Below are 16,068 nucleotides of genomic sequence, written 5' to 3'. Positions count from 1 at the left end.
CAGAAAGACTTGGGGGGGTCCTTAAACAGAAATGTACATGGGATCAAAGGTTTTGTCCAAGCACTAGTTTTGGATGGCAATTACAGGGTTTTCACGACAGATGGCACTGCTGCATCACAGACGACTATACATATTGCACAATGAGAAATGCATAGGATTTGCTCCATTACTGTAATTTAACAGAACATGATTTGGTGTTGAAGGGAGGGCGATGTGTCGGCTCCAAGTCCCTGTGAGACCTTGCCAACAGTCCGTTTTGGCAGGGGGGAGGGTTGAGTGTCAGTAGATATTCTGGGTGGGAGGCCGGGAGGGAGGAGGGGGCAGCACACGGGCATGAACAGCAATATGGCAGTTGATGTTGCACTTGTGACACTTATCCCAAACACTTGTCTGTGACGTAACATCGTTTTGCTCAGTGGAAGTCATAGAAAAGTTCTCCCGCTCCACTGAGAAGTGAAACAGCAATGTCAGACGGCGCTCAAGCACCCTTTCCAGCGCGAGAGCAGCTATAAATGGGAACGGCTCAGCCCGGAGTCACAACATGTGGAGACCGACCGTGAGCGCGGAGCATCGAGGGTGCCGCCGTCAGGACAGCCCCACGTTTCGAATCACTCCTCACTGACAACTCACAGTTGGCCCTTGGCTGTGTTGGAGTACATAATACATTGTTACACATGTGTACAGTATAGAATAGATAAAGCCATTGACACACTGATAACACATCATAAACATAAATGTACTGAATGTATTGCTTTAAATGTGAGACTCCTCTTCCTTATGGACATCCCATAATGTGATTATTCTCACCTGATTGTTGTTTTTTTTTTGTATTTTTTTCCAAGCAAAAACTCTCACTGAAATCGACATGGGTTTGTAAAAACATACACCTAGAGCAAAAAAAGGTGAATATCAACACAATTTTCATTGCTTTTGTAAGTAAATCAGTTTTAAGGTGCTTTTAATGTGGTTGCCATGGCACTGTGCTTTGTTCCCTCCCACGCTGTGCACAGACACTGCAACAGGATGTCAGTCAAGTACCGGCTGAGCAGCCTCCCCACCCACTGTCATCCAAACTTTTCACTGAGCTCTGAAATCCCAGCAAGTCTTCAAGTTATCTGTTGTCTATATGTGTGATTGTGTGCGCGGGCTCTGGGGGTGGGGGTGGGGGTGGGGGTGGGGGGGATTCCCTGCTCCTCATCATAATCATCATCTCATGCTGAGATAACGCCGCAGAAAATCAAGAGCAGCAGCAAGGTGACGACAGCGGGGCGACGGAGGAAGGGAAAGAAAAAGAGCAGTCGTGAGGGGGAAGAAATAATGGCATTCTGCGATGTAAGACATCCATCGCTGCAAAAATGTTTCCGGCTAGCTTGGTCCGTGCATCACGTTCAAGCTGCATTTGCGTAAACGATGCACTGGAGCAAAAAAGAAAAAAAAAAATTATTCCGAAGACAGATTTGCAAATTGAAACAAAGTCAAGTTGACAAGCTGACCTTTTCTGGACCTTAATGAGCGCTTAATCCCGGGGAAACAGGGAAGGAAAAGAAATCTGGAGGGCTCTGACTGTGGCTGTGACTCACAAAGGAAGAAATGTTTTAATTATGCGAGTTGGGGGCTCGGGAAACTGAAGGCTGGAGGTGCAAAATGGTGCTAAAGCAGGGTTTAGTAGATGGACTTACAGTGTGTAGTTCTAGCTCCACGTACCGCCCACGATGAGGCCTCACAAATGTCCTTCAAATGTCCTAATTTAACAAGGGGTGCTTGTCCAGAGCGTTGTTTAATAATCACCACATCCAAGATGAAACTGACCTCAGAGCATCCTTTAAGCTAGTTAGTGGAAAACACTGATCAATGAGACGGGCTCGTCCAGCCGCACAGGAGGATGACTCGGGGTTCAGCTGCTGTAAAGAACTACGATGTTCCCATCTTTCATAAAACCCCCAAAGCAATAAGTTAAAACGTTTTTAAAGAGCATCAAGTAAAGGGACCTTATTTTGTGGCAACCACACTAAACATACATCTAGACTTGTCTATATTTGTTCTCTAATAAATTACACAATAATATCCATAATCCAAACCACTTTGACCCATGAAATGGCTATAAAAGCGGCCTCTGTGCACCAGTCACTGTCTGGAGGCCTGTCCTCCTCCTTAGGTCATGATAAGAGGAGCAGAAAGAAGGCATGATGGGGGATCTTGGCCTTTGTGATAGGAACAGCTCTCAGGCCTAAAGGCCTACTGAGCGTCAGGGCTTGTGCACTCTTTCCATCGTAAGTCAGGCGGGCTGCATAGTTTGCGTGTGGCCTTTGTCATGTGGGTCACACTAAAGGAGGGCCTGGGGTCTGGTAAAGGGACAAGGTTGGAGCTCAGATGGGAAGCGGGTCAAGTCTTTAGTAGGGGGAGAAGATGATGGGCGTGTGTGTGGCCCGCAGTGGCCCCGGGGCAGGCCGAAACAGTGCAGGGCCCAGGAAGGGGGTCTGGATGAAGGTGGTGGTGCCCACTGGATGGCGCAGAGCCAGTGGGTTAGTTGCCACTGTGCACAGGGTTGGCGGGGTGAGGGGGCTGGGCAGGAAGCCAGTTGTCAAGCTCTTGGTCAGCTGCTTCTGCAAGGCCAGTTTGGTCTGGAGAAGACAGGAGGGGGAACGGTGAGAGGTGAGAGAAGAAGACAGTGAGGGCAGAGCCTTTACTGGGCAAACACATGCACACATAGAGGCATGTATTCTAATACTAAAGAATCCCATTGCTCCACTCTAAACACCATCCACAGCGGGGTCCCTGAGAGCTTGTTGCACCAGCAGTCATCAACAGAGACACATAGCAGGCTGATGTAATGTGGACACACCCTATTTCAGCTGGTTCAAGGGTTAAATGGCAGCCATTTACTTTAAAGCTCTCAGGTGTTAAAAGGATGGTTGGGATTTTTAGGTGAAATGCTTTAATCCCTGGCCATGATGCTGATGCATAGATATCAACTTTGATGACATTTGCTATGATGGATGTATGCAAACACTCACCCCTGTGGGCTTGAAAGCTGCTTTAAAACTAGCTGCTTACGCGTCTCACACGCTGCTGCTCCCTTGTAGCATGTTTAGCCGTTCATCAGCAAAATAACAATTGTTTGGAGCATACTGAGCATACAGGTGAGAGGAGACTGTGCTGCCAAAGGTTTTATGAATGTTTTAATATGTTCTTCTCGCTGTGTCTCAGGGCTGCCATTGTAACTGCTGTGAATCCAGGCTGACTGCAGCTGCTCTCCCCTGCGAATGAGCGAACTATAAACTTTTCAAGCCTACGGGGGAGGAAGTGTTTGATAGGCAAACCATGCAGATCTCTCTATCGTGGAACAGAGTAGTAACTGTAGAGTTGTGAAGAGGGAGGGAAGTGCTTTTCCCCGTTCTGTATTCCCATTTCAAACTATTTCTTTAAACGCCATCCCGATCGTCACTTAACGCAGACGCACAGCTTTCTCAAGAATAATTTAGCAATCATGGGAGCTTAGGTCATGACTGCCAGTTTCAATTATTTCAATTTAGCTTCAGACAAATCACGTTTTGTCCATCTAGTAGACCAATGAGCCTCAGCAGCAACTGCTGTAGATGAGAAGCCACCCGGAGGCACAAATCGTTGTCTTTGAATTTTTAAACAAAGCCCAGCATCACAATTGCTGAATGAATCAAAAAAGGATGCAAAGAATCCAAACGTAAATTGATTTAAGCTGCGCATTTCAGTGTCAATCTTTAGCTCCCTCTTCCAGTTATTGCCCAGGAAGCAGAAATGTGATCGGATGTTTCTGGCTGAAAACACCTCGGGAGTCGTCGTGGCCTTCTCTGAAATCTTTATATCTACAGCCTCATTTCTTGGACTTGTTATTTAAGAGCTAGATATTTCATGGGAGAGGTACATGCCCATCAAAAGCCGCAGAAGTGTTCCAACTATGAGTCACTTAACATTGTCTGTGGGAATCATGGATGGGATTCATTCTTCCTGAAAGCACCTGAAATAGCTCCTCCCGCTTCGTAACTCCATTGACAGCGTCACAAAATGAGCAGCACCCCGTGTATAACAAACAAACAAACAAAATCAATGACTTCTTCATCATCTCTGCTCAGTCCCCTGCCCATGGCCAGGCCTAAAGTTCAGCCATCTGAAGCTCTCGCCCTCCAATCCAACCCCAGTCCTCTCCTGCCACTGACCTGCGAGGAGAGGGAGGTGAGATTGTACTGGCTGAACGCTTTCTTCATGGCAGACACAGCCACGCCTGCATAGCCACTCCATCTCACGTTCTGTAGGATGGAGGAGGAGGAGGAGGAGGAGGAGGAGGAGGAGGAGGAGGAGTATGGGGAGAAGGAGAGATGGGGAGGTGTGTATATGACAGGAGCAGAGAAGTGATTAATCTGGAGTGCTGATTCAGGCTGCTGTTGTCAGAGCTGGTCAGTGGGGGAGAGCAGGACTATTTTAGACCTGTCTCAGGGGTAGGGGACTCACTGAGTGCAACAGTGTGCTTAACCTCTATGACAGTACAGGCACACAAGCATGCTGCCTCACCAAGACATTGAAGCCCCTGAGCGCAATGTAATGAGATCTGTGTGTTTTTTAACTGTAAGTCTGTCGGGGCCCGGGTCAAATCAGTTAGCTGTAATGGAGATAAATCAAATCCGCTGTTTAAAAATGCATTAGTTCACAAGCTAGGGTGAATTCATTCCACATTTGGCACATGTGTGCAGCATGTTCAAGCATATCCGCTGTAAGAGAAAGGCAATTATGTTCCGTTTGTCTTCCTCGAGTGTGTGTGCACGCGCGCATATCTGCGTGACAGTGTTTTGTTTGTCTGTGTCTTTATGCTGAGACTTACCGCTAAGCTGGAGCTTGGCTGGCTCTTGCTGTGGGGGGTAAATTTGGGTTTGGGTGGTTTTCCGGCCAGCCTATCCTTGTGCCTTCTGCTATTCATGTGCTGCCGAGACCAGCAGAAATACCATCAGTGAGCTAACAAGCATCTGTTGTACCACAGTGGAGCAACTTCAAATGTTATCTGCTGAATTAATAATGGATACACGTTGAGTATGACTGAAGTGCGCTGAAATTACATCACATTACTTACTACCACAGCCACACTATGTCCTTCTCTGGCTGCAGCACTAACAGGCTTATGTCCTCCTGGGGTAGGGGGTGTTTATATAAGGCTGGTGGAATACATATGAGGCTAAAGCAGCCTGGGTGCTCACACATGCCCGGCATCTTCCCCACATTCCTGCATGACATTTCCAAGACAATCCCTTCACTCAGATGTATTTAATGAACATCAAAAGGGGAGAAATTACTTCCGTAACCTGGTTTGGTGCCAACGTAACCAGAAAATTAAATACAGGAGGCATTAGCCGACTGCAATAATAAGTGGTAAATAAATGCCTGCTCACTGAAGAGCTCTGCAGTCAGTTATAGCATGAGATTACATCTGTGTAATGTGGAAAAATAGCTGCTGCTGCTCGAATGTACCCCGCGCTCACAGCCGGCCTTCAATGGCTTCATTCATGTGGCTGTAAATGAAACGGCTGCTTTGATTCACGCCATCCTCCATCAAGGTTACGTTAAAATACTCTCTTGGATTAAGTGAGGTATTTAAAATCCCATCATTCATATTTATCGTTTTAATACACGTCACCTGCGATAGTTTTTCCTAATTGTAACATTAGAGGTCAGCCTGGTGTAAGTTCAGTGTGTAATATCAGCCTCTTCAGGTGTGAGGTAATTGCTAACCGTGCGCATGCAGCTCAGTTTTCTGATTCATTCTGTGGCCATGTCATCTGTCTGTGGAGGTGAGGCAATTATATGCAACATTTTCTCTAATGCCTGATGTGATTGGGCTAGAGTGCTTTCCCCTGCAGAGTCAACAGTACTTCTCTGCCCTTTGGAACAAAATCCTATCAAGTTAGCAACACTCTCACTAAGCATGCCTTGACAAATCTGCAGGACTTCGCCAAGCTTCCCTCCTCATCTTTCATTTCATACAGCACGGGAGCTACAGAGAAGTCCCAGAGTGCTGGCTCTGCCGTTTTGTCCTCCAACTCTCATACTTTACAGCCAAAAAGTTGTGATGCCTTTTGTGGTGCTAAAGGTTGAATAAGATCATACGTTTGTCAAGTTTGTTTGTACAAGCTATCATGAGAAGAGCTGCCACAATGTCAGCAGCGCGTTAAATGGTGAGCTAGACATATACATGCGCTATAACGTAAATATTTGGGCTTCTTTTGACCCTTACCTGGCTAAGCTGGGTCTCAGAGTTCACAAAGATCTCACACACTTCACACTGAAAGTTCTTGCTGGGCACCCCGACGCTGCCTTTGCTGCCCAGCCGCTTGCTCTTGCAGCCAGCACGAGCTGCCACCACTTTCCCCCTGCGTCGAGGCAGAACACTGTGACCTTCCAGCATCAGTTTGTGCTTTGTACCTGGTGGAAACAGTTGGCACATCCATTGTGGCTCAAATCAAATAAAATTAGAGGTTGTTATTTGGTGCTCAGATCCACAAAATGTTTGACTAACCCTAAATCACCTTCAAATGTAAAAGCCTTACAAAAAAAAAAAGCCGTTTACCGCTGTTGTGTGCTTCCAGTTGGGACACGGAGTTGACTGTGACTTTACAGACAGGACAATGGAGGTGAGCCTTGCTCTTTTTGGGGTCCTTGTCCTCATCTGTACGCGGCTCCCCGTTTGTGCTGGCCGTGTCCGTGTGGCTGCCTGACTCAGTGTTCGGGCCCGCGGCCTCGGCAGCCTCTGGGGCTTCGGGGGCGCTGGTGTCTGAGGCAGTCTCTGAGAGCTGTGAGGAAGGTGAAACATGAGGAGGGGAGAGGGTGACCAGCTCCACAGAGGAGACCTCGGACACGGGCGTCAGCATAACTGAGCTCCTGGGACTCTCCTCCAGCTTCACTTCCAGGTTGGCTGCTTCTAAATCAGGTTGAAGACCTGCATAAAAAGGTAGAAATGAAGGAGAATATCAGCAAACTGTGGTTCAATTAAACCTGCGATCATTATTTTTTTGGCTGTGGAGAAAAGCTGCGAACACACAATTGACAAATTATCACTTTCTGCAGATTGGTGCTGCATGGGTAGTGTTTCCTGCTCTGAGTGGCGTTCAGTACTACTGCACGTTCAGCAGAGACTAGTCTGTTACGTGTTAGCTCTGTGCCTGGGCTCGAGATGTGCTGAGGTGTTCAGTTAATATAACCCCAACAAAGCTTGATTTCTGAATAAAAGGCAAGAAAAAGCCTCTTGCATGCATGCTTTTTGAGTGCAAATATAAATTTAACTGAATCAACTGTTTCTCTTTTATCCAGCACTAGAACCGACAATAAGAGTGTTTTTGAGTGCTAGCTTTGTGCCATTTTCTGACATAATATCTGCCTTTGTTTAAAACCATGTGGAACAAACTAGATAAGCACTGGTTTGGGCAGGTAAATGCCATCAGCCTCCTCCCTCCTTCCTTCTCCCTCACTATTCAAATATCAAGTGGACCGGAGTCTCAGTCAATATAAACAAACCCATCGACTGCGGGGCCCAGCCGATAAGTCACTGCAGTTCCATTACACATCTCCCCTTCACCCCATCGCCCTCCCGAGGGAGTCACACACTTCACCCCAGAGCACTGTGTGCTACGCTGGCTGAATATCTCCATTTCATTTAGTGCGCTCTCTCCCCGCACACACACTCACAACCCTCCTCAATGCAACTGCTCCATTGATTTCCCCTTTTACGTCTCAGAGTAAATTCATCATTGGAGATAAGGGCCTTCCTTTTCCATTCCCGCTCAAGAAAAAGAACCTATATAGGAGCAAGATTAGACAGTCCCCCCTCGCTGTAATGAGAGTGACCCCTGAGGGGTTTGAGCTCCTCTGTGGGGGGGCGGGGGTAGGTATGATCCTGAGCTTATGTGAGGGACAGGGCCACCTGAGAAGTCTCTGGAGGGGAGCGATACTGATCAATGGATTCAGCAGGAACCCTACAGAGGAAGACATGGAGGCTGGTGGGAATCAAAGCCCCTGAAATCCAAAGACGGTTCATGAAGGCCTCATTCAGCCAAGACTCATTTCATCTATCTATGCAGAGTTTAAGATATCTTCATTTTTAAAAAGCCAGCTGGGAAAAAAATCACCAGTGAATCTTGTAGTAGTCCAGTAATCAGGCAGTTAATCAACAGGAAGTGCTGATTATTATTTCAGACATTTATTACGATGCAACGCCAAACTGGTCCACTGGTTCTTATGGAAGCTCATTTCCTCCAGTAAAAGAAAAATATAAGGTAGCTATGATAAAAAAAGCTTATTTTGACTTATCTCAACTACCTTTTTTTATTTTCATCATGACTACCTTTTCATTAATTATCTTGTTTTTTGGCAGAAATGGGCTTCCATAAATTCCAACTTCCCAGATGTTAAGATTTGCTTTTTTCCATTATCATGAATTAAATTTAATTGTTGGGTTTTGGACAAAACAACCACTTTCCAGATATCGCCTCAGACTTAAGACATTTTACAGACTGAGAAGATGAGTTGATTAATTAAACACAGATTGATCGTGGAAATAATCGTCAGTTAGTTGCGGCCCTGATGGGAAGCTGTGAGAGGAGTTTCGTCTTTGATGGGGTCCTGTTAAAAAACTGTAATAAAAACCAAGCCTCTCTCACCCTCTTCCCTAAAAAATGCCTTTCTGTTTGCTTGCCAGTTGTCCCACTTGCTCTCTAACCATCTACACGATGAGAGAAACTGCCACCAACATTGGCAAACTGTCAGACCAAAGGGCAGCGTATTGGCAGTGCCAGCAGGGCCTCTGTGGAGCAGAACAACACAGCAGCAAATTATGGATATTTGGATCGATGTTATGCTGGCAATCGTCACTTTTCTTTAACATGAAGAGAATTTAATCCACGTTTTAACACACCAATTAAATCTGACAGGCTTTTAGAGCGTAAACACATCTGAAGAGATCTCAGTTCAGCAGATTGATCCGCGGAGAACTTTAACCACAGCCAAACAGCAAATGAATATGAATATTGAACTCATTATGCACGCGCCTGCATGCACATGCAGACACGGAGCACTCGTCTTGGCGGGGGAGCTCTGATCCAAGGCAGCAGCAGAACATAAACAGCTTCCCTGGAGAAAAATGCTCGCTTCAAATCATCATTACTGTGGTGACAGACAGAGTCCCCGCAAAGACCGTTTCAACAGCGGAGTCAATCAAAGGCGAGGGTGATTGATGCTTGTCACGACCGATGCGGACCCTCTGTCTCTGGGCACCGGCCTGCTGCTCGCTCACTTGCTCGCTCGGTGCATGCTCGCTCCGTCCTTTGTTGGCCTGGGACATGGTTTATTAAGTATTGATTAGTCCCTTTGTAAGACTGAAAACTCTTCCCTGCCTCCCTCCTGTACTTACAAATTGCTGTGGCACCCTGAATGACAGGATATCTGCAGAAACTAAGAGACGTTGGAAAGTTTAACTGGAACGTGATGGAATTTAGGATTTTTGTAAAAAGTCTGCGTACGGCATGACAACACGGGACACTTCTGGGTAGCCTGAACGGACAACACGCGGGACATCCCCTCGGTGGAGAGGATGTGTTGGTACTTGAGCAGTTAAAGGTCCTGCATGTCCTCCAAATGACAACAAAACAGGCTGTTTGTCATTTCCCTGCAAAACGACACAAATGAGCATTTTCCAATCTGATGCCACCGCTAACACGACATCATTCGTCAATGCCGCCAAAAAACAAATACGTTTTCTGGTGTTACATGTCTGTGGATGTGGTTTGTTAAGGTTAAGGAACAAAATTACTTTTGATTGAATCATCACAGTTTGAGCTAGGGGGCCTTTGTCATCAAGGTTACAATAAAAACCACACAGTTAAGGTTAGTGATTATGGTGATTTTTGAAAGAAACCAACCAGACAACCAGTGGGAAACAGAAAAAAAAGAGCATTTCATGGGCCGACCCATCCACCCCGACCTCCTCTCTGTCTGAGCGGACGTTTGTGCCAACGTGACGCTACCTCCTCTTTTGCTGGATGGACAAGAGTCATAACTCCTAAGACTGCCAGAGGGGCCTTGTCACTTGAGCATTTGCTGAAATCCCCATATTTCTATAGTTTAACTGACAATCTGTATGACATCCTCGCTGGTGTAGAAGCTGTGTTGGTATCTGAGCAATTCAAGGTCGAGCGTTTGGGTCTGGCCCTGTCATACTGCTGTTCAAGTGTTCTGCTATTTCTCTTAACTGTTGTGACAAGGCATAAATTTTAATTACCTGGTCCATTCCACTGTGGCACTTTCCCAAACACACTTGGAAAGCAATTGTGACTCATTATTTGTGCTTGTGCACCTAAGAAAAAGCGCACTTTGAACTCCATCCAGCACCTCGCAGTCAAAAGGCGGGTTATGAATGCTAGCTGCCTCCGGCAGCTAAATGTGCATTATTCTAACGGAGCCGGAGAGGCTGACCTTGCGGGGCTGCGGCTGTGTTTATTCAGAGCCAGACAGACTGCTTCGAGGAACAGCCGACAGGTGTGTTATTGGTTCCTGATGGCAGACAATGTGGGCATTACCCTCAGACAGCTCCCCACCAGCCTTCAGCTTCATGGCAGACATAACTCATTTCAGAGAGTGTTAATTTGGAGCGCTATTCCATTACAGGTTGGCATTGTGGTGCATGCCACCACTGGCTCGCACTGCTGCATTTCAATTTCACATTAGGCCAATCACACAATTGGGCTTATTAAAGAGTGTTCCTCCTCACAAAATTGCCTTGGAACTGTAAAATAAATTATTCACATCATAAAAACTAGCTATGACTTATCTACTTTCTCTCTCCAATGACCCCCCCCCTTCCCTCCATGCTCTTTCTCTCTCATTCCTCCCTCTCCCTCTCTGTCTCCTTCATTCATTTCATCTTATCTTTCATTTTCCACTCTTCGTCTCGTTCGTCTCCACCGCTGCTTCCCTCTTTCAGAGCTCTCTTTTGCGACGCCGGAATATTAAAATGAGATTTGATGAGAGCGTTATCAGGCTCTCAGTCTTTTGTCCACTTTCTCCTTTCTGAAGGAGACTCTTAGCACTCAAGGCAAAGAAGTGTGCATGTCTGGGTGTACTCACGTGCGCATGAGCATCTCTATGAGGGGGGGTAAAGTACCAACTGTCCCCCGCTTCTCTCGGTACCATCATATCTCTCCTTTAATATTCCATCTGGCATCAGAGGGCATTTTGAAATTCTTCTCAGATAGCGATCTTCTCCCGGGCGGGGGAAGTGGAGGAGAGGATGTAGCAGGGAAGCAGAGGAGAGAGAGAAAACTGCTCCACCGCTCCTCAACTCCCATCACCTCGGATGGATAAATGAACAGTGCGGACCCAGACGAGTGCAACATGAGAAGGTAATGGGCTCACTCTGCAGTCAAAGTGCCACTGGAGCAAGTCATGCTCTCCAAGCCAGAGCTGCAGCCACGTCATGTGGAAAACTCAAATATGCCACTGAGAGAAAACCAATGCACTCCTCTTTCTTTAGCAGGACTTAAAATGTCTATATTTACACCCCCGATGTGAAAACATTTGAACTTTTTCTGAAAGGAGATGAGTGCCTTTGATTTCCTTCAACTTTCTTTTCTGTTTGACAGCCCCTCAAATGAAAAGCCCCACCACTATTTTGCTCCCTCTCAACACAGACAGCACTATGTGTCATTCTTTTCCTGCTGCACAAATACACCAATTCTGGTCCTACAACTGCCCTCTCTGTCTAACAGAGATAGATAGGGGAGAGCAGGAAGGAGAGGTAAAGGGGCTAAAATCCCCCCCATGAGGCCACGATTGATCTCCGTCAGCCCCTTTATTTACACAACATCTCCTGCTCCCAGACGTCCTACAATCCCACAGCTTCAGAGCCCTCCATCCATCACGAGGCGCAGGGACAGAGGACCAGGTCAGAGAGGTTTTGAGGGGTGACAGAGTGGCCTGAAAATGCTGAGGTTTCAATGTAAAGAAACACAGGAGGAGGCCGAGATGTGGAGGATGGAAGACGATGTGAGAGGAGGGAAGGTGGGGGGGTTTTAGAAAGATGAAATGGAGCGGGGGGGGGGGGTTTAGAGGAACCAAGAGTGATCATCAAGAGATGCTTTCTTCCCATCTCTCTGTCTGTTAACGTACTCGTTCCCTCCACTAAGCTTGTATCCATGAGCGCTGGAAGAGCTGCCTCGGACGTGGACGTCTTGCTCCGGTCCCGGTCTCGTTCCCGCTCTCTGTCTCGGTCCCTCTCCCTCCCCGTGGACGAGGCCTCCCCGGCTCGTCGCTGCCTGTTCTTCTGGGCCTCCATGGCTTTGAGCTTGCGGGCGTGCTTGTGGCCCTTGTAGTGGGCCTCTGCTTGGTTCTGCAGGAAAATGAGAGAAAATCAGATTGTGAGGGAAAAGCAGAAAGTGTTTGACTCGATGCACTATCTGCTAGAGAGACTGGAGCCCACGTGCAATAAATGTTAAAATTCATGCTTGAATATTTGCTCTCTCTCAGGCATACACAAGCTGCAAGGAAGAGAGTCTGTTTCCACCTGATAAGAGCGATGGCACATTGGGAGGCCAGAGGTATAATTGCATGTGTAATATGCAACAAGAGAGAGGATCCCATCTCCACAACTACCCTATTAATGTGCACTGTGAGAGTCAGCCTCTGCAAGTCCTCAGCACGTGGCAATACATGCTAATGTCACACACATTTGAGTGCTCACGAGCACACAAACCCACAAACTGACTGCGAGGCGGCAGTAAACACGTTCACGCTAATTTCCTTCCGGGTGAATCACGATTTTTACCTTCACATGCTCATCATTCTCACGGCCCCGTTCAAGCCAGGGACAAAGCCCTGGCTGTTAGAGCCAGCGTGGATACATAAGGATATCAGAGAAATCAATGCAGAGATCACTCATTAAAAGCTAAAACAACCTCCGGGGATCAGCTCTCATTGGCTCCTGGCCTGGACTGCAGGTAGTTATAGAGGGAAGGAGCAGAAACAAAAAAACCTCCACGACCACCGATTCAGTACATTCAGCCCAACAAAAGAGGAGCTTTGTTCCACATGAAATCCAAAGAGTGGAAAACTTCCCAAAAAGAAAACACTAATTATAGAGAAAACTAAGTAATATAGACATTTTCATACCCTCCGTATTTAAGTGATGGATGGATTAAGGACGAAGGATTAAGTGTAAAATAGCATTTTTTTCCAAAGGGTGCATGTTTTGAAAAGTGGAGCAAGGTAAGACGTTCCTCCACGACTGCAGCGCGTCCTTCTGAGCTCTCATGCAGTTTTACTTCCTCAAGAAATAAACCATGCAAATCCTCAGGCAAGCGGAGTAAAGAGACTGAACTTCGCCTTGAAGACTCCTGAGCGAGCAATAAATAGAGACCTGAACACACCAAACGGAGCAAAATGTGGATGATAGCCTGAGCGTCAACGATACATTAAGCCCAGTAAGCAATGAGTAACATCACAGCTTGTGCTGAGACGCATACATACACCAGCAGCCTCATATGTTAGCTCTATGTAAACACCAGCCGTCGGGATGGAGTTAAACACACTCCACATTAGTGAGCCTAATGGTGTGATATAGTGGAGGCCTATAAATAACGTGGCTGTCAAAGCGTCTGTAAAAACAACTCGAGTACTTCAGCGCATCGTGAGACTGATCTGCCGTGAAAAGGCTTCTGGGATTAGCGTGACGTGACGAATTTAGCCAGCGCCTTCTCCTCCGCCAGTCTCTCCGTCCAACTGGGTCTCAGTGGAGGCAGAGGGACAGGGTGTGAAATGAGCTTTGGTTTGCACATCACCGCCGCGGCCGGCAGGATACAGCGCTCTTCTAAGGGATCCTTGATGTCCGGTGATTAAGCAATCCTACAGCTAAAAGCCAACATCAGACCATATCTGCTGCAGAGACATATGTTCAGTGGGTGTGGAAGATGTCGTCCCATAACTCTGAAATGCTGCCGAATTCCCTCTCGCAACAACGACTTGCTCTTAGCAAATAACACAGACATAAAAATAAAGACGATCTGCCAGTCGGTTTGCTTAATTTAACAATCACCGAGCTGCCTATTTTGATGGTGGGGGTGCATGGATTTTGCCCTGAAGTCACTAAAAATGGAGGGTGGTGGTAAAAAAATATCGCTTTCACCAAATTTGCCAGTCACACTTGTCTCTGTGATATTTTTCGCTACGCTGTGCTATGTAGCCTAATTATGTTCTATTATGTGATGACAATATAAAATCTGAAATATGAGGAACAAGAGGAAAGATAAAATATTTATGCAGGCAGAAGAGCAGCAGAAATACTGAAAGCTCTTCCTCCGCACACACGCGCTGCTTAAAATGTTCTCACGTACTGTAGTCCTTGAACTGAACTGTTTTACAATATTTCAGCACCACAGTACCCAAAATACCAAAGTAATACAGGAAATTCATTCTGGAGCCAGCCTCAGTAACATGCAGCTACAGAGTAACTTCAGATGATAATTATCTTTGAAACAAAACTGCATTAATATAAGTGAGAAGTAATCAATGAGCTCTGTGGGAACCAGTAGGCGCTGGAGCAACAACCAGGCAACCCCTGGCCAAGCCACTGGCACACAAAACCCACCCTGACACATAATTCAAATAACAAAGTAAGAAAAACAACAGAAGATCCACATTAGCATGCAAAATGATCTAATAGCAACACTCGAATGATTTAATTTGCTTTTTCCCCCTTTTTGAACTGAAAAGGTCATTTTAGCTTCACAGCAGAAAGGCCTGAGGGTACGTGGGCTGAACAGAGCAAGCAGGTGGACATCCAGAGGACACCTGGGCCACTCAGGTGTTCCTCTGGTCTGACATTAAAGATGCAGCATTCTGGGAAATATGCTTATTTGCCTTTGTGCAGTCTGTAAAGCACAGTAAATATAAAGCTACTGCGAGCCATTGGTTAGCTTAGCACAAAGACTGGGAAAAGCTAGTTAAGTCTGTCTAAGTCATATCTTATTATTTGATGTGTACAATTACATGATTTAATGTGTAGTTTAAAGTGTTAGTTCTGAATATTTTGATAGCTTTAGCCTGGCTAGCTGTTTCCCCCTGCATCCAGCCTTTATGCTACGCTAGGCTAACCGGCTGATGAGTTTCTCATTTAGCATCGGAGTGCACACAGACATGAAATTGGTATTGATCTTCTCTCAGCAAGAAAGCAAATGCGTGTATTTTCCAAAATGTTGAAAATATCACAGGGGCAGCAGTGATGTCACAGCGCACTGACACACCTGTGCGCCGCTGCAGCTAGGTGAAAAGTTCAACCACCGCAGGTAAGCCAAAACTGCATATTCGGCTGGTGTTAAGTCGCTCTTTAAGGTCAATATGCGCTATACCGAGCAGCAGAGAAAGTTTACTTCCCCTTTGAGCATTATGCAGAAGGATAACTTGCTATAATATCTGAGCAAACTCGGAGGAGGGTGCATGGGAGTGTTAGGAAAGTGTTCATGCTCTCAGAGAGACAGATAAAGCTACAGTCAGACCTGACACTCCTCTTTAAGTCGGTGTGCAGATTCAGGGAATGGGATTTGCTCTAGTGTGTGAAGAGCACGTCTGAGTCTCCTCTCCCCCCTCAGCTCCTTGTCTCCTGTGCCTCAGCCGTTCTTTGAAGATGGAGTCCAAAAAAAAAGAAAAAAAAAGTGTGCGTGTGTGTGTGCGTGCGTGCGTGTGTGTGTGTGTATTTTACTGTTCACAGACACGAGATGTCTTAAGGCTTTCTGGACTATTATCTATTTGTTTATGTGAATATGCATGAAATGTCATGGGATGTTTGCCTGTGTGTCTCTGTGTGTACGTGTCTGCGACGGCGTGCGTGCGTACAGTACGCGCGTGTGTGTGTGTGTTTGTGTGGGCGTGTGGGTGTGTGTGCTCGAGGTGGCAGGGACGGGAGAAATGGAACGAGGAGCCGAGAATGCTGCTTCCTGCTGGGGCTGCTGATTGTTTCTGGTCTTTGCTGATAAACGGCAGCTCTCCCTGCTGTCTAATCCCTCATAC

At 46.5% G+C, this 16,068-nt stretch overlaps 1 protein-coding gene across 3 annotated transcripts in view; it reads right to left on the bottom strand.

Moving 5' to 3' along the window:
• Positions 1-837: 837 nt before the first annotated feature.
• Positions 838-16,068, bottom strand: part of znf385c (zinc finger protein 385C) — a 116,242-nt gene continuing 101,011 nt past the window's right edge. For 2 of the 3 annotated variants that reach the window (XM_070981228.1, XM_070981230.1), the window contains 6 exons: positions 12,178-12,397; positions 6,590-6,958; positions 6,257-6,444; positions 4,853-4,951; positions 4,194-4,283; positions 838-2,621 (listed from right to left, as the gene is read on the bottom strand). In XM_070981228.1, coding sequence (XP_070837329.1) covers positions 2,391-2,621; positions 4,194-4,283; positions 4,853-4,951; positions 6,257-6,444; positions 6,590-6,958; positions 12,178-12,397 — 1,197 coding nt within the window. In that variant the 3' untranslated portion in view covers positions 838-2,390. The remainder of the gene's footprint in view (positions 2,622-4,193; positions 4,284-4,852; positions 4,952-6,256; positions 6,445-6,589; positions 6,959-12,177; positions 12,398-16,068) is intronic. The other variant, XM_070981229.1, reaches the window with a different exon arrangement.

The sequence above is a fragment of the Chaetodon trifascialis genome, chromosome 15 (genome assembly GCF_039877785.1).
Source record: "Chaetodon trifascialis isolate fChaTrf1 chromosome 15, fChaTrf1.hap1, whole genome shotgun sequence".
NCBI lineage: Eukaryota > Metazoa > Chordata > Actinopteri > Chaetodontiformes > Chaetodontidae > Chaetodon > Chaetodon trifascialis.
Note: the sequence above shows the minus strand (reverse complement) of the source record. Positions and strands in the feature narration are given on the sequence as shown.